The sequence below is a fragment of the Moschus berezovskii genome, chromosome 1 (genome assembly GCF_049115385.1).
Source record: "Moschus berezovskii isolate FMDL1 chromosome 1, NW_MosBer_1.0, whole genome shotgun sequence".
NCBI lineage: Eukaryota > Metazoa > Chordata > Mammalia > Artiodactyla > Moschidae > Moschus > Moschus berezovskii.
The window spans coordinates 162,904,066-162,922,922 of NC_142460.1; the positions used below are offsets into that span (position 1 = coordinate 162,904,066).

General features: G+C 43.1%; 1 protein-coding gene across 1 annotated transcript; it reads right to left on the reverse strand.

Annotated features, from left to right (window-relative positions):
• Positions 1-1,985: 1,985 nt before the first annotated feature.
• On the reverse strand, positions 1,986-17,832 carry LOC129547936 (histone-lysine N-methyltransferase SETMAR-like). The gene is made up of 4 exons (XM_088834585.1): positions 17,796-17,832; positions 14,326-14,750; positions 14,072-14,104; positions 1,986-3,114 (listed from the first exon to the last, which is right to left on the reverse strand). The coding sequence occupies exons 1-4, from the start codon at positions 17,830-17,832 to the stop codon at positions 2,098-2,100; spliced, it is 1,512 nt and encodes a 503-aa protein (XP_088690711.1). The 3' UTR covers positions 1,986-2,097.
• Positions 17,833-18,857: the final 1,025 nt, after the last annotated feature.

Here is an 18,857-nt window from a genome sequence, read left to right on the forward strand (position 1 = left end):
ACATGGGATCGTTCGGGAAGGTCCCAAGGGAGAGAAGGGAAGGGTGAGATGACCTGTACTCTGGGGGATCTGAGGGAGAAGCCTCTGGACGAGGAAACAGCTCCCACAAAGATCCTGAGGCAGGACTAAGCTTGGTGTCCAGGAAGGAGGCAAATGTGTTGTGTTTAGGGAAGGCAGCAGCCAGGGTGTGAGAGCAGTGGCGGAGCTCTGAGGGGGTCTGAAGTCATCGATCTGGACTCCCAAGTGGAGGCTGGACTGAGGCTGGGCTGTGAAGTGTGATCACTGGGAGGAGGCACAGGAGACCAGGAGAGGTTTTTAAAGTTGCCTAGAGGAGACTTCTCTGGTGGTTCAGTGCAGCTCCCAACTCAAGAGGCCCTGGGTTAGATCCCTGGTCAGGGAACCAGATCCCACACCCTGCAACTAAAAATCCTGCCTGCCACAACTGAGACCCGATGCAGCCAAATAAGTATTTTAAAATGTTAAAGTTATCTAGACAACAAATGACTAGGATGCTGGTTATGGGGATGGAAATGAGTGGAGGGAGGGTCTGGGACATATTTTGGTGGGGGTAGCTGACAGGACTCTTCAGTGGATTGGGTGGGTGAGAGTTTTAGTTAGGAGTTACAGAAACCCAGATCAACATTAACAATAAGCAAATAGATTAAACAAGCAAAACCATGACAGTGTTGCAGACTGGGGGATTCAGTGGCTTACCGTATTATCACAGATTCTTTTCTACCGTCCGTCATGCTCTTGACTCCTCCCTCCTGAGCCGGCTTCCCCTTTGGTTCAGAAGTGCAGCTCCAGATGTTACATGCAGATTTACAGCATCCAGGAAAAGCATGTCTCTTTTATCCTAAGCCCTGACTAGTTGCCTTTATTACTGGTTGGAACTGTCACATGGAAGGGAGATGGGATATCCTTAGAGAAAATCAAGCCAATCCTGGATTTGGGCATAGGGCCAAGAATGGGAGTGGATGCCTGAACAAAAGAAGGGTCCCGAGAGGAAGGACAAAGAGGGGAACGGGCTGATCATCACCTGTGTCTAGTAGGCTGTGTGGTTAGAGAGCCACTCGCCAGATAGGGACCTAGAGAATTTTGGGGGAAGCAGGTGGGCTTGGTGTTGACACACTGAGTGTAAAGGGCTTGGGAAACATCCAGAGTCTGGCAGGCAGTTGGATCTGCAGGTTTGGAGCTCTGGGGAAGGACAGAACTGAAAGAAGTGATGTGCTCTGGGGGCTGAAACCAAACGGATGTGAACAGTCAACCAGGGATTGGAAAGTGTCACCACACTGAGAACTAAGCATGTCACCAACTGTCCTGATGGATCCGTTTCAGCAAGTGGTAGGGAGGAACCAGACTCAAGTTAGAGAGTAGAAAGGAAGGTAAGAAACAGAGTGAGTTCCAAACCCTACTGTGTTGGACTGTACTGTACTCATGCCAAGAAGCCCAGTCTCTGGGCCAGTTTGTTCATGTGGTGAAGACTGAATATAAACAAGGGCAGGTGTGAGCCAGCATGCAAAAGGTGAGAGGGGAGACGATGGTCAGAGACTCAAATGCCTCTGTTCACTACTATGCTGGATATCCTAGCTGCAGAAGGATGAGATGGAAGGAATGCAGAGAATAAAGATATGGGCCCTGATATGGGAGCTCTTGAGGACCACTCTGCTCAATAAGTTGGCCCGAAATGCTGCAACACAAAGAGCCCAAGGATGAACAACAGATACAGATCTTACCAAGCAGTGCTTGTTACTAGCCTGCTTGCAAACTTTATGGATACGTGACTGTATAAATAATTGTTAGTAGACAAGATCACTGGCATTATTATTGTTACAAGCTTTCCTTTCCAGCAGTCCAATGTACTTACTGTTATTTTAAAAAGAACATTAAGCCAGGAGGAACCTAGTCACATTATTCTTTCCTGCTTCCAGTGAAGTATGCCTTTCCAAATATGGAAAGGCACTGTTTTAATATGATGGGGCTGCTATAACAAAAATGCTATAGACTGGGTGGCTTATAAACAATTTGGTGCAAAAGTAATTGCAGTTTTGGACCGTGAATTTTAAATTATTATAACTAGGCTCAAAAACATCTTTATTAGTCAAAATAGGAACCATTACAATCAACACATTTTTGCCAACGAGAAGTAAGTTCGTTTATTCCTGTAGCATAAAAACCTGTGCTTCGGGATTCGACAAACTCTTGGAAAGCATTTTTTGCATCCTGCTGGTTGTGGAAGTGTTTACCCTGCAAAAAGTTGTCAAGATGCTTGAAGAAGTGGTAGGCTGTTGGTAAGAGGTCAGGTGAATATGGTGGATGAGGCAAAACTTCGTAGCCCAATTCATTAAACTTCTGAAGGGCTGGTTGTGCGATATGTGGTCGGGTGTTGTCGTGGAGAAGAACTGGGCCCTTTCTGTTGACCAATGCTGGCTGTAGGTGTTGTAGTTTTTGGTGCATCTCATTGATCTGTTGAGCATACTTCTCGGCTGTAATGGTTTCGCCAGGATTCAGAAAGCTATAGTGGATAAGACCGGCAGCAGACCACCAAACAGTGACCATGATCTTTTTTTGGTACAAGTTCAGAGTTTGCCCTCGATCCAACCTCTGAGCTGGTTGTTGCCGGTTATCAGATAAAATCCACTTTTCGTGGCATGTCACAATCCGATCGAGAAATGGTTCATTGTTGTTGCGTAGAATAAGAGAAGATGACACTTCAAAACGACGATTTTTTTGACTTTCAGTCAGCTCATGATGCACCCACTTATTGAGCTTTTTCACCTTTCCAATTTGCTTCAAATGCCGAACGACTGTAGAATGGTTGACCTTGAGTTCTTCGGCAATTTTTCGTGTAGTTTTAAGAGGATCGGCGTCAATGATTTCTCTTAGTTGGTCGTTGTCAACTTCTGATGGCCGTGCACTACGCTCGTCATCTTCAAGGCTCTCATCTCCTTTGCGAAACTTCTTAAACCACCACTGCACCGTACGTTCCTTAGCAGTTCCTGGGCCAAATGCGTTGTTGATGTTGCGAGTTGTCTCTGCTGCTTTACGACCCATTTTGAACTCGAATAAGAAAATTGCTCGAATTTGCTTTTTCTCTAACATCATTTCCATAGTCTAAAATCAACATAAACAGCAAATAGTCATTAGGAATAAAACATAAATCAAGAAATGCCCATTAAAGTGATATATAACAAAACCACATTTAAGAATATATTCCAATATCAAATGGAAAATTTGAACAATGCAAAAACCACAATAACTTTTGCACCAATCAATACAACAGTATTTTTGGATACCATCCACCAATGCGGAAGGAGAAATGTAACAAATATTTATTTCCTTTAAGTAGAGAAGGTAGTTAACAGCCAAATTAAGTCACTAATGAGTTTTACAACACTGACCAATACCTGCATTAAACAGCTACAAAAGCAGGATCTCACAACTTCAATGCTAAGATGGGGAAAAAAATCAGTGGGATGGATTCTGGGCCAAAAGTGGCATTTCATACAAGACAGCGTGACAACCACTAGCAATTCAGTATCTTTAGAATAAATAACAAATTACCTAATAACAAATAGATTTGGGACAACACTGCTACACACACTGACACCACGAAGTGTCACAATTGTTTCTGTATTTAAAAACATTCTTAAACAATCTGATTTCTTTTCAATTTCTCATTAATTTTATAACCACTATCACAGTAACATACAAATGTGAAACCTTAAAACTGAAAATATCCTGCACTGAAATAATACCACTTTTAACTAATAGCTAGAGAGCAAGAGGAAATAAAATAAATCTGCATGTCTGCATCAGGGTATTAAAGACACCAAAAGCTTTACCTTCTGTTTAAGCCTTCAAAATGGATCAATTATAGAGATAACTAAAGGGAAAGAAGTGCCTTCCTTTCCCCATCATTTTTCCTTTGGGGAAACTAAACCAACAGGTTTGTTTCTCAAGGAACATGCAAAAACTTACCTGTTGGCCTCTCCATGGGAGGAAGAAAAACATTATTTACATCTGATGTCCAAAGCCGAACTGGAAGTAAAATCTTTACTTCTCCCCACCCTCTTTTGGTGGCTCAGATCAGCATGTGGGATCTTAGTTCCCTAACCAGGGGAGGAATCTGGGCTCCCTGCATTGGGAACTTGGAGCCTTAACCACTGGACCACAGGAAGTCCCTGAACTCTTTTTATTAACAACAACAACAAAAAACTTTTAGGGCAGATCAAAATAAAGCCAGGTAAATAAGAAAGATGTAACAGAAAATAGGCATACTATTTCAGCCAACTGGTTTACTGGAAAAGCAAATAAAGATACGTAGTAATAGTAAACGTTTCATGCAGATATTTTGCAACAAGATCCACTATTTTTTCCCCACCTTCATGAAATTTCCCTTTACTGAATTTTCGTACGGAATTCTTCCAATTTTTCTGGTCTGAGAAATTCCAAGTTGACATACTATGCCTATACCTTCTCTGAATCCTTTTATAAAAGATCATAAAACAGAACCTTCTATTGGAAAAATGCTAAAAATTTTACACTCCACTCTGTATGTGTATTTGGTTGCCAAGTTGTGTCCAACTCTGTGACCCCATGGACTGCAGCATGCCAGGCCTCCCTGTCCCTCACCATATCCTGGAGTTTGCCCAAGTTCACGTCCATTGAATTAGTAATGCCATACAATCATCTCATCCTATGTCATCCCCTTCTCCTTCTATCTTTCTCAGCATCAGGGTCTTTCCCAGAGAGTAGGCTATTCACATCTGGTGGCGAAAGTATTGAAGCTTCAGCTTCAGTCTTTACAATGAGTATTCAGGGTTGATTTCCTTTAGGATTGACTGGTTTGATCTCCTTGCTGTCCAAGGGACTCTCGACATTCTTCTCCAGCACTAGAGTTCAAAAGCATCATTTCTTTGATGCTCTGCCTTTTATGGTCCAACTATCAGATCCATAAATGACTACTGGTTTGACTATACAAACCTTTGTCAGCCAAGCAATGTCTTTGCTTTTTAATACACTGTCTAGGTTTGTCATAGCCTTCCTGCCAAGAAACAGTCGTCTTTTAATTTCATGGCTGCAGTTACCATCCACAGTGATTTCAAAGCCCAAGAAGAGGAAATCTGTCACTGTTTGCACCTTTTCCCCTTCTATTTGCCATGAAGTGATGGGACCAGATGCCATGAACTTAGATTTTTAACACTGAATTTAAAGCCAGCTTTTTCACTCTCCTCTTTTCACCCCCATCAACAGGCTCTTTAGTTCCTCTTCACTTTCTATTATTAGAATGGTATCATCTGTGTATCTGAGGTTGTTGATATTTCTCCCAACAATCTTGATCCCAGCTTGTAACTCATTTAGCCCAGCATATCCCATGATGTCCTCTGCATATAAATTAAAAAAGCAGGGTGACAATAAACAGCCTTGTCATACTCCTCTCTCAATCCTGAACCAGTCAGTTGTTCCATAAAGGATTCTAACTGTTGCTTCTTGATCTGCATACAGATTTCTCAGGAGACGGGTAAGATGGTCTCGTATTCCCATCTCTTTTAAGTTTTCCACAGTTTGTTATGATACACAGTCAAGGTCTTAATGGTAGTCAATGACACAGAAATAGATGTTTTTCTGGAATCACCTTGATTTCTCTATGATCCAGTGAATCCTGGCAATTTGATCTCTGGTTCCTCTACCTTTTCTAAACCCAGCGTGAGTATCTGGAAGTTTTAGTTTATGTACTGCTGAAGCCTAGCTTAAAGGCTTCTGAGCATAACCTTATTAACATGGGAAATGAGTGCAACTGGCCAGTAGTTTGAACATTTTTTTACTAATGCCCTTCTTGGGAATTGGGATGAATTGACCTTTTCCAGTCCTGTGGCAACTGCTGGGTTTTCCAAATTTGCTAATATAGTGAGTCTAGAACTTAAATAGCATCATCATTTAGGATTTTAAATAGCTCTTCCTAAGGCCAACTTTTCTAAAACCAGCTTGAATATCTGGAAGTTCACGGTTCACATATTGCTGAAGCCTGGCTTGGAGAATTTTGAGCATGACTTTACTAGCGTGTGAGATGAGTGCAACTGTGTGGTAGTTTGAGCATTCTTTGGCATTGCCTTTCTTTGGGATTGGGATGAAGACTGACCTTTTCCAGTCCTGTGGCCACTGCTGAGTCTTCCAAATTTGCTGGCATATTGAGTGCAGCACTTTCACGGCATCATCCTTCAGGATTTGAAATAGCTCAACTGGAATTCCATCACCTCCACTAGCTTTGTTCGCAGTGATGCTTTCTAAGGCCCACTTGACTTTACATTCCAAGATGTCTGGCTCTAGGTGAGTGATCACACCATCGTGATTATCTTCGTTGTGAAGATCTTTTTTGTACAGTTCTTCTGTGTATTCTTGCCACCTCTTCTTAATATCTTATGCTTCTGTTAGGTCCATACCATTTCTGTCCTTTATTGAGCCCATCTTTGCATGAAATGTTACCTTAGTATCTAATTTCCTTGAAGAGATCTCTTGTCTTTCCTATTCTGTTGTTTTCCTCTATTTCTTTGCATTGATCGCTGAGGAAGGCTTTCTTATCTCTCCTTGCTATTCTTTGGAACTCTGCATACAGATGCTTATATCTTTCCTTTTTGCTTCTCTTCTTCTCACAGGTATTTGTAAGGCCTCCTCAGACAGCCATTTTGCTTTTTGGCATTTCTTTTCCATGGGGATGGTCTTGGTCCCTGTCTCCTGTACAATGTCACGAACCTCCGTCTATAGTTCATCAGGCACTCTATCAGATCTAGTCCCTTAAATCTATTTCTCACTTCCACTGTATAATCATAAGGGATTTGATTTAGGTCATATCTGAATGGTCTAGTGGTTTTCCCTACTTTCTTCAATTTAAGTCTGAATTTGGCAATAAGGAGTTCATGATCTGAGCCACAGTCAAAGGCAGAGGAAGCACAGATCAAATTGCCAACATCCGCTGGATCATAGAAAAAGCAAAAGAGTTCCAGAAAAACATCTATTTCTGCTTCACTGACTATGCCAAAGCCTTTGTGTGGATCACAATAAACTGGAACATTCTGAAAGAGATGGGAATACCAAACCACCTGACCTGCCTCTTGAGAAACCTGTATGCAGGTCAGGAAGCAACAGTTAGAACTGGACATGGAACAACAGACTGGTTCCAAATAGGAAAAGGAGTACATCAAGGCTGTATATTGTCACCCTGCTTATTTAACTTATATGCAGAGTACATCATGAGGAATGCTGGGCTGGCATAAGCACAAGCTGGAATCAAGATTGCCAGGAGAAATATCAATAACCTCAGATATGCAGATGACACCACCCTTATGGCAGAAAGTGAAGAGGAACTAAAAAGCCTCTTGATGAAAGTGAAACAAGAGAGTGAAAAAGTTGGCTTGAAGCTCAACGTTCAGAAAACTAAGATCGTGGCATCTGGTCCCATCACCTCATGGGAAATAGATGGGGAAACAGTGGAAACAGTGTCAGACTTTATTTTTCTGGGCTCCAAAATCACTGTGGATGCTGACTGCAGCCATGAAATTAAAAGACGCTTGCTCCTTGGAAGGAAAGTTATGACCAACCTAGACAGCATATTAAAATGCAGAGACATTACTTTGCCAACCAAGGTCCATCTAGTCAAGGCTATGGTTTTTCCCGTGGTCATGTATGGATGTGAGAGTTGGACTGTGAAGAAAGCTGATCGCCGAAGAATTGATGCTTTTGAACTGTGGTGTTGGAGAAGACTCTTGAGAGTCCCTTGGACTGCGAGGAGATCCAACAATCCATTCTAAAGGAGATCAATCCTGGGTGTTCATTGGAAGGACTTATGCTAAAGCTGAAACTCCAATACTTTGGCCACCTCATGCGAAGAGTTAACTCACTGGAAAAGACTCTGATGCTGGGAGGGATTGGGGGCGGGAGGAGAAGGGGATGACAGAGAATGAGATGGCTGGATGGCATCACCGACTCTGTGGACATGAGTCTGAGTGAACTCCGGGAGTTGGTGATGGACAGGGAGGCCTGGCCTGCTGTGATTCATCGGGTCACAGAGTCGGACACGACTGAGAGACTGAACTGAAGGCCCACCTGACTTTACACTCCGGAATGTCTGGCTCTGAGTGAGTGACCACACTATCGTGGTTATCTGTGTCATTGAGATCTTTGTTGTATAGTTTTTCTGTGTATTCTTGACATCTCTTCTTGATCTCTTCTGCATCTATTAGTTCTTTACAGTTTCTGTCCTTTATTGTGCCCTTCTCTGCATGAAATGTTTCTTTGATATCTCTAATTTTCTTGAAGAGATTTCTAGTCTTTCCCTTTCTGCTGTTTTCCTCTATTTTTTTTTCACTGAAGAAGGCCTTCATGTTGCTCTGGAACTTTGAATTCAGCGGGGTAAACCTTTCCCTTTCTGCCTTGCTTTTCGCTTCTCTTCTTTCCTTCAGAGGTCAGCCTTGTCGTGGAGAAGGAGCTTGCGTAACTCAATGAAGCTGAGCCATGCCACGCAGGGCCACCCAAGGACGGATCACAGTGGAGAATTCTGACAAAACATGATCTACTGGAGAAAAGAATGGCAAACCACTCCAGTATTCTGGCTGTGAGAACTCCATGAACTGTGTAAAAATGCAAACAAGATATGACACTGAAAGATGAGCTCCCCATGTTGGAAGGTGTCCAATATACTACTGGGGAAGAGCGGAGGACAATTACTAATAGCTCCAGAAAGAATGAAGAGGCTCAGCCAAAGCAGAAAGAATACTCAGTTTTGGACGTATCTGGTGAAGAAAGTAAAATCCAGTGCTGTAAAGAACAGTACTGCATAGGAACATGAAATGTTAAGTCCATGAATCAAGGTAAATTGGATGTGGTCAAGCAGATGGCAAGAGAAAACATCATCTTAGGAATCAGTGAACTAAAATGGATGGCAATGGGCAAATTTAATTCAGGTGACCATTATATCTACTACTGTGGGTAAGAATCCCTTAGAAGAAATGGAGTAGCCCTCACAGTCAACAGAAGAATCAGAAATGCAGTACTTGTGTGCAACCCCAAAAATGACAGAATGATCTCATTTCCTTTCCAAGAAAAACCATTCAACATCACAGTAATCCAAGTCTATGCCCCAACCACAGATGCTGAAGAAGCTGAAGTTGACCGGTTCTATGAAGACCTACAAAACCTTCTCAGTACAGTTCAGTTCAGTCGCTCAGTCGTGTGCGACTCTTTGCGACCCCATGAATCACAGCACGCCAGGCCTCCCTATCCATCACCAACTCCCGGAGTTCACTCAAATTCATGTCGTTCGAGTCAATGACAAAACCTTCTAGAACACCAAAAAATATCCTTTTCATCACTGGATTGAAATGCAAAGCTAAGGAAGGCAACAGACACCTGGAGTAATTGGCAAGTTTGACCTTGCAGTACAAAATGAAGTAGGGCAAAGGCTAACAGAGTTTTGTCAAGAGAATACACAGGTCATAGCAAACACCCTTTTCCAATAACACAAGAGACGACTCTACATGTGGATATCACCAGATGGTTAATATTGAAATCAATTGATTATATTCTTTGCCATGAAGGATGGAAACACTCTATACAGTCAGCAAAAACAAGACCGAGTTAACTATGGCTCAGATCATGAGTTCCTTATTGCAAAATTCAGTCTTAAATTGAAGAAAGAAGGGAAAACCAGTAGGCCACTCAGGTAGGACCTAAATCAAATCCCTATGATTATACAGTGGAGATGATAAATAGATTCAAGGGAACAGACTGGTAGACAGAGTGCCTGAGGAACTTTGGATAGAAGTTTGTAAGAGTGTACAGGAGGTGGTCACCAAAACCATCCCAAAGAGAGGAAAACAATAGAATGGGAAAGACTAGGGATCTCTTCAAGAAATTAGAGATATCAAGGAAACATTTCATCCAAGGATGGACACGATAAAGGACAGAAACAGTAAGGATCTAAAAAGCAGAAGACATTAAAAACAGGTGGCAAGAATACACAGAAAACTATGCAAAAAGGTCTTAATAATCCAGATAACCACAATGGTGTGGTCACTCACCTAGAGCCAGATATGCTGGAGTGTGAAGTCAAGTCAGGGTTAGGAAGGCTTACTGCAAAGAAAAGTAGAGGAGGTGACGGAATTGCAGCTGAGCTATTTCAAATCCTAAAAGATGATGCTGTTAAAGTGTTGCACCCAGTATGTCATCAAATTTGGAAAACTCAGCAGTGGCCACAGGACTGAAAAAGGTCAGTTTTCATTCCAATCCCAAAGAAGGGCAATGCCAAAGAATGTTCAAACTACCACACAACTGTGCTCATTTCACATGCAAGCAAGGTAACAATCAAAATCCTTCAAACTAGGCTTCAGCAGTATGTGAACTGAGAACTTCCAAATGCACAAGGCGGGTTCTAAAAGGCAGAGGAACCAGAGATCAAATTGCCAATTTCTGGATCACAGAAAAACAAGGGAATTCCAGAAAAACATCTACTTCTGCTTCATTGACTACACTAAAGCCTTTGACTATGTGGATCACAACAAATTGTGGAAAATTCTTAAAACAAATGGACAGACCAACATATTTGTCTCCTGAGAAATCTGTATGCAGGTCAAGCAGCAACAGATAGAACCAGACATGGACCAACCCAGTGGTTCAAATTTGGGAAAGAAATATGTCAAAACTGTATACTGTCTCCTTGCTTAACTTCTATGCAGTATATATCATGTGAAATCCTGGGCTGGATGAATCACAAGCTGGAATCAAGATTGCCAGGAGAAATATCAACAACCTCAGACACGCAGATGACACCACTCTAATGGCAGAAAGTGAAGAGAAACTAAAGAGCTCTTGATGAGGACTAAAGAGAGGCCTGAAGAAGCTGGATTAAAATTCAATATTCAAAAGACTAAGATTATAGCAGCTGGTGCCATTTCTTCATGATAACTAGAAGGAAGAAAAGTGGAACAGTGACAGATTTTATTTTCTTGGGTTCCAAAATCACTGTGGACAGTGAGTGCAGCCATGAAACTAAAAGACGCTTGCTCCTTGGAAGAAATGCTATTACAAACCTAGACAGAGTATGAAAAAACAGAGACATCACTTTGCTGACAAGGTCCCAAGAGTCAAAGTCATGGTTTTTCCGGTAGTCACATGCAGATGTCACAGTTAGACCTTAAAGGCTGCTGAGTGCCTGATCCTTTCAAATTGTGGTCCTGGAGAAGACTCTTGAGAGAGTCCCTTGGACAGCTTCAAACCAGTCAATTCTAAAGGAAATTAACCCTGAACATTCATTGGAAGGACTGATGCTGAAGGGGAAGCTCCAATATTTTGGCTATGTCAGGTGAAAAGGCAGCTCACTGGAAAAGACCTTGATGCTGGGAAAGATCAAGGGCGAAGGAGAAGGGGGAAACAGAGCATGAGATGGTTGGTTAGCATTACCGACTCAATGGACTTAAGTTTGAGCAGATCCAGGAGATAGTGAAGGATGGGGAAGCCTGGTATGCTGCAGTCCACGGGGCCACAAAAAGCAACATGATTTAGCAACAATATATATTGCTGTACATAAAATAATTTTAGAATATTGTTGGTCATGTTCTCAAAGAACACACCTCTTGATCTCCCCCAGAACGTAAGGTATGACCCCCTATCTTGCCCTGGGAACCTTACTTGCAAAAAGTTACACATTCCCCATTTCCTGGCCTCAGCCCTAGCTTTGCTGATATTGTCACATGAAGAAGTACAAGCATGTAAGCAACAGATACACTAACCAAAATGCACACAATGGAAAGAATGGATTTCCCTGGTAAGCAAGGTTATTCTTCAGTATTTTCAGCTGTCTTAAATTTCCCAAATTCTGCAGGAGCATTAATCTGATACATTATATTAATATTACCATAAGCCAGGTAAATGACTGTGCCAAGTTGCTTCAGTCATGTCTGACTTATTGTGACCTTATGGACTGTAGCCCACCAGGCTCCTCTGTCCATGGGGTTCTCCAGGAAAGAATACTGGAGTTGGTTGCCATTCCCTTTTCCAGGGGATCTTCCTGACCCAGGGACAGAACCCACATCTCCTGAGGCTTCTGCACTGCAGGGGGACTTTTTTACCCCTGAGCCACTAGGGAAGCCACAGGACAATGACTACATCTCCTGTATTTTACCCAGGCCAGAAACAACGTTGTTGAGTGAACCTATTATAACACAAACTTAAAAAGTGGTAAATAAGATAAAACTCCTACTTTTCAAGAGGCTATGACACCAAACTCTTGTTGATTTTGAGATATACATAGTCAAGATGTCAGTGGCCAGCAGTATGCATTAGCAGCCTGGAACATTTTGAAGACATCATGGTCTTTAAAGGTGAGTTTGAAATCTACCTTTCCTGCTGCCATTTTGGCTTCGTTTCCAGTTTTGAAGGAGCAGATTTCTAAAAGGTAAAGTTATTAGGCTGGTGCAAAAGTAACTGTGGTTTTGCATTGTTGAACTTTGCTGTCTGGTATAGGGATACGTTCTAAAATTAATGAGAGGTTATGCTATATATGAATGTAAATGTGAATTTATCGCTTTTTAAACTTTTGTATGGTTTATGACTTGCTATTTATATTTATTTTAGACTACAAAAATGATGTTAGAGAAAAAGCAAATTAGAGTGACTTTCTTATTCGAGTTCAAAATGAATTTGCACACACATTTGGCCCAGGTACTGAGGAGGGTACAGTGCAGTAGTGGTTCAGGAAGTTTCAAAAAAGAGACAAGGGACTTGAAGATGAGGAGCATAGTGGCTGGCCATCAGAAGTTGACAGCTATCAACTGAGGTGATCCTCTTACAACTACACAAAAAATTGCCCAAGAATTCAACATCAACCATTCTACCGTCATTTGGCATTTGAAGCAAATTGGAAAGGTGAAAAAGCTTGATAAGTGCGTGCCTAATGAACTGACTTCAGATCAAGAGAATCGTGATTTGAAGTGTTGTCTTCTCTCATTCAATGCAACAACACTGAACCATATCTCAATCCAATTGTGATGAGCCACAAAAACTAGATTTTTATCCGACAACCGGCAGTGTCCAGCTCAATGGCTGGATCAAGAGGAATCCCTGAACTTGTACCAAAAAAATGTCATGGTCACTGTTCGGTGGTCTGCTGCCAGTCTGATCCACTACAGTTTTCTGAATCCAAGTGCAAGCATTACATCTGAGAAGTATGCTCACCAGATCAATGAGATGCACCAAAAACTGCAGCACCTGCTGCTACTGCTAAGTCACTTCAGTCATGTCCGACTCTGTGTAACCCTACAGACGGCAGCCCACCAGGTTCTGCCGTCTCTGGGATTCTCCAGGCAAGAACACTGGAGTGGGTTGCCATATCCTTCTTCAATGCATGAAAGTGAAAAGTGAAAGTGAAGTCGCTCAGTCGTATCCGACTCTTTGCAACCCCATTGACTACAGCCTACCAGGCTCCTCCACCCATGGGATTTTCCAGGCAAGAGTACTGGAGTGGGTTGCCACTGCAGCGGTCAACAAAAAGGGCCCAATTCTCCATGACGCCAGACCATTGGTCGCACAACCATGCTTCAGAAGTTTTATGCATTGGGCTACAAAGTTTTGCCTAATTTGCTGCCATAGTACCCTCTTGCCAACCACTTCTTCAAGCTTCTTGACAACTATTTGCACAAAAGCTGTTTCCACAACCAGTTCATGGAATCCCAAATCAGGGTTTTATACAATAAAGGAATAAACAAACTTATTTCTCATTGGCAACAATGTGTTGATTGTAATGGTTCCTACTTTGATTAGTAAAGATGTTTGAGCCTAGTTATGATTCAAAATTCACCTTCTGAAGCCACAGTTACTGTCTGCAAAGACCTAACAACACTGAATTTCTTCCCTGGGTTGAACCCCAAGAAAAAGAGAGGTTAGGGGCCTTGCTTTTCTTACAGCTGATAGCTTTGCCAATCTCCTCTTGAGCTTTGGAAGTACACAAAATGAGCAAGGAACGCATGGTACGGTGCAAACCGAGACCAGCCCCGGGGAACCGAGGGGGATGGCGTCTTACCTCCTCCTTTACTGACCCCTCCGCGGAGATGACCTGCAGGAGGAAAGAGACAACCAGTGGGCGCAGCTCGCGAACAATACTGCTCTGACGCCTAGCGGCCACGGGCGCGTGACATCAGCGGCCTTCACTACACCGTTCGAATCGCCCACCCAAGCTCCTCCGACAGCCTCCCCGGCCCAGCGCGGCGTGGGTCTCGCGGGACTCTGGGGACGGCAGGGTGGAGTGGGCGTGTGCGGGACGCGGCCACTGCTCACCTTCCTCTTGGGCATCGTGGCGGCGGGGCAGGCGAGAGCCGGATGCCTGAGGGCCGCGGCGCGCCGAGAGCCTTCGCGAAGCTGAGTAGCCTGACCGCTGCCGCTCCTCCCGCCGCCCGAGCTGCTGGGACCCGCGGCGGGGGTGGTGGGAGAACCGGATGGAACCGGATTGGGAGCCCGCCCCCTCCTCCCCCCGCGTCCCCCGACCGCGGGCTCCCCCTCCCCGCCGGCCGGGCCGCCCCCCGCCCTCGCCCCCACCCTTTGGCTGCGGGGTCCACTGCTCCGCGGCCCGCACCCCGAATAGGTGAGGCCGGCCGTCACTCGACCACTGCGCCCCGCCCCCGCTCTCGGCGCCCCCACCCGCCCACCGTCTCGCGGGGCCCCAGACCCAGGCGAGGGGGCGGGGCTCCACGGGTTGTTCTCGCCTCACGGTAGTTTGTTTGAAGCCGAGCCGCAAAGTGCGGTCTGCACGCTGATTGGCGGACGCCCGCCACCTGGTCTCCGGGTGCGCCCACCCACAACCCTCCGGGCTACCGAGTCGGCAGCCCGCGGGGAAGCCCCGAGGACAGAGTCCCTTTTCTGTAGGGCTGGAGGGTTTATAGTTCACAGAATGGGAAGGGAGAGACAACGGGTTTAACTACGAACCAGTTTCTCGCCTCACTCAGTTGTTCAGTCGCTCAGTTGTGTTCCACCCTTTGTGACCTCATGGACAGCAGCACTCAAGAAAAGGTATGACTCAATGGACATGAGTTTGAACAAACTCCCGGAGATGTGGACAGGGCAGCTTGGCTTGCTGCAGTCCATGGGTTCGTCAAGAGTCGGACACGACTGAGGGACTGAAGAACAAAAGGTCTCCAGGGTCGGTGGTCTGCGGGAAACGGGTCTTAGTGCGCAGGCGCAAGATGCGGGGTTCTTGGGAAGAAAAGTTGGTGCAGGGCGCCACTGCGCAAGCTCGGGTCCTGGCCGGGCTTCCCTGCTAGGTTTCTGAGGTGGGGTCTTTCTGCGTAGCTTCTTTAAGTCATGCATTGAGAGTTCAAGAGTGCTGGCAGTTCGTCTCAGGAGTTTAGTGGGCGTCTGAGTCTCCCCCCACCCCCTCCCACACAGCAGGCCCAGGACGCACACCCTCTCTCAGACCCCACCTGGACCACCGATCCCCTTCTGTGCAGAAGGGAAAGCACATCCACCCAGCTCCTGCCTGTTTTTTTTTAAGCCACTTGCTGACCTAAGCACCTTTCTGAGGTGGAAAAGAGCTTCAGGCTGGTTAGAGCTGGAATTCCGTGACTGGTGAGATCACGTTACCGTTTCTTTTCTTACTGTTGTTCACTCGCTGAGTCGTGTCCAGTTCTTTGGGACCTCATGGACTGCAGCATGGCCAGCCAGGCTTCCCTGCCCTACGAGTTTGGTCAAACACATGTCCTTTGAGTTGATGCCATACAACGCTTTCATCCTGTCTCCCCCTTTTACCCTCAGCCTTTCCCAGCATCAGGGTATTTTCTAGTAAGTGGCTCTTTTCAGCAGGTGGCCAAAGTATTGGAGCTTCAGCTTTAGCATCAGTCCTTCCAATGAATATCCAGGATTGATTTCCTTTGGGATTGACTGGTTTGCTCTCCTTGCTGTCCAAGGGTCTCTGAAGAGTCTTCTCCAGCACCACAGCTTGAAAGCATCAATTCTTTGGTGCTCAGCCTTCTTCATGGTCCAACTCTCACATCTGTACATAACTACTGGAAAGCCCATAGCTTTGTCTATATGGATCTTTGTTGGCAAAGTGATGCCTCTGCTTTTTAATATGCTGTCTAGGTTTGTCATAGCTTTTCTTCCAAGAAGCCAGGGTCTTTTAATTTCATGGATGCAGTCATCGTCTGTAGATTCTTTGCTGAAAAAGAAAATTTTGTTTAAAAGTACCGCTTGAGAACACACTGGAAATAGAGGAAACACCCTCTTTCAACAACACAAACCTTTCTACACATGGCCATCACCAGATGGTCAATACCAAAATCAGATTGATTATATTCTTTGCAGTCAAGAATGGAGAAGCTCTATACAGTCAGCAAACACAAGACCTGGAGCTGACTGTGGCTCAGATCATGAGCTCCTTATTGCAAATTTTAGACTTAAATTGAAGAAAGTAGGGAAAACCAGTAGGCCATTCCAGTATGACCTAAATTAAATCCCTTAAGATTATACAGTGGAGGTGATGAATAGAGTCAAGGGATTAGACCTGGTAGACAGAATGCCTGAAGAACGTGGACAGATTTTTTTGTAACATTGTATAGGAGGTGGTGATCAAAACCACCCCAAAGGAAGAGATAGGCAGGAAAGTAAAAGGGTTGTTTGAGAAAGTTTTAGAAATAGCTGAGAGAAGAAGAGAAGTAAAAGACAAGGAAGAAAGGGAAAGGTACACCTAACTGAATGCAGAATTCCAGAAAATAATAAGGAGAGATAAGAAAGCCTGTAGTGAAGAATGCAAAGAAGTAGAGGAAAACAATAGAATGGGAAAGATGAGATCTCTTCAAAAAAATTGAAAATATAAAGGGAACATTTGTGCAAAGATGGGCATGATAAAGGATGAAGGACATAATGGAAGCAGAATAGTTTAAGAAGAGTTGGCAAGGATACACAGAACTGTACAAAAAACTCTTAATGTCCCGGATAACCATGATGATGTGGCCACTCACCCAGAGCCAGACATCCTAGAGTGTGAAGTCAAGTGGGGCTTAGGAAGCATTACTGGGAACAAAGGTATAGGAAGTGAGAGAATTCCAGCTGAGCTATTTCAAATCCTAAAAGATGATGCTGTGAAAGTGCTCCACTCAATATGCTGCAAATTTAGAAAACTAAGCAATGGCCAAGGACTGAAAAAGTTCAGTTTTCATTCTATCTCCAAAGAAGGGCAATCCCAAAGAATTTTCACACTACCATATAATTCGGCTCCTTCCACATTAACAAGGCGTACAGGAGTACTTCAAATAGAAAAAAATGATCAAATAAATAAGCTGTGGGCTCTTTAAAAAAAAAAAAAATATATATATATATAAAATGTTGGACCGTGCACCAGATCTTGTACTGGAGGGAAGATGTTACACAGGATGTTATTGGGTTAACTGGCAAAACTGGAACACAAATGGCAGATTAGATAAAATATTGGATCAACGTTTACTTCACCGTAGTTGATAAATGTACAGTGATTATATAAGGGAATATTCTTAGTGGTTTATTGGAAGATACAAAGTAAATGAGAAAACATAGGGTAAAATGTTAAATGTTAAAGTGGGTGAATATAAAAAAAAGGATACTGGGTTTTTTGGACACCATTTATATATTTATGTTTAAAATGATTCTTTTACTTATTTTGCTGCATTGGGTCTTAGTTGTGGCATGTAGCACCCATCTTTCCTTACAGTGCAGGGGCTCTTTAGTTGTGGCATTCAGACTTAGTTGGTCTGAAGCATGAGGGGTCTTAATTCCCTTACCAGGGATGGAACTGGAGTCTCCTGCATGCTTAGGCATATTCCTAACCACAGTACCACAAGGGAAGCCCCTGCTATTATTTTAAAATAATTTTTTAGAAGAAAAATCTCATAACAGTTTTATTTAAAGATGCGTTTCTGGACATAGTAAGAGCCTATGAAAATTTGAGGTCTAAATGAGATTTACTGCACTAACAACAGTAAGAAGATTAATTTTTACCCTACTGACTTTTGCATATTCAGAACGGCTTAGCATAACAAAGAGAATAGTTCTAGCAATATTTTTCTTAAACAGGTGAAATTCACATGACATGAATTAATGCTTTTAAAGCATACAGTCCTACTCAGCCATTACAAAATATCAAAATAATGCCATTTGCAGTAACATTGATGGGCCTAGAGATAGTCATATTGAGTGAGATGAGTCAGACAGAGAGATACAAATATATGATATTGCTTATATGTGGAATCTAAAAAAGAGTACAAGTGAACTTATCTACAAAACAGAGTTACAGATGTAGAAAATAAACTTATGGTTACTGGGGGTAAGAGGGGAAGGGACAAATCAGAAGATTGGGATGGACATATACACATTCGTATTAATATTTATAAAATATCTAACTAATAAGATCTCCTGTATAATACAGGGAACGCTACTTAACCCACTATAATGGCCTATGTGATAAAAGAATCTAAAAATTTAGGTATCAGTAGAAATAGATCTTGACACAAATTGGAAAAAAAAAGTATACAGTCCATGTCATTTAGTACATTCATTATGTTGTTCAACCACTATCTAGCAATAACCTCTCTGCCTTGAAAGATATTTAACATTTACACTTTAAAATTTTGCACAAATGCTTTTTTTAAAAACTAAGAGTCAACAGTTAAGAAAAAACAACAAAACAGCTCAAATTACAATCTGCTATACTTTCCTTTCTAATTAGCTCCTTATACACACATGTGCAGGCACATGCATACACACACACAAGAATGCTTGAATATTCAACTATCATAGAATGCAGTTTTCCAAGAGATCCTAATACTTCATTCATCGTTAGCCAT

Bases quoted from the DNA above. Each gene is read 5' to 3' on its own strand.
- LOC129547936 (XM_088834585.1), bottom strand. From the start codon at position 17,832: ATGCCTAAGCATGCAGGAGACTCCAGTTCCATCCCTG. The intron at 14,751-17,795 runs GTAAGGGAATTA...AACTACCGTGAG, and splicing joins AGACTCCAGTTCCATCCCTG to GCGAGAACAACCCGTGGAGC. The intron at 3,115-14,071 runs GTAAGACGCCAT...TGTTGATTTTAG, and splicing joins AGGGGTCAGTAAAGGAGGAG to ACTATGGAAATGATGTTAGA.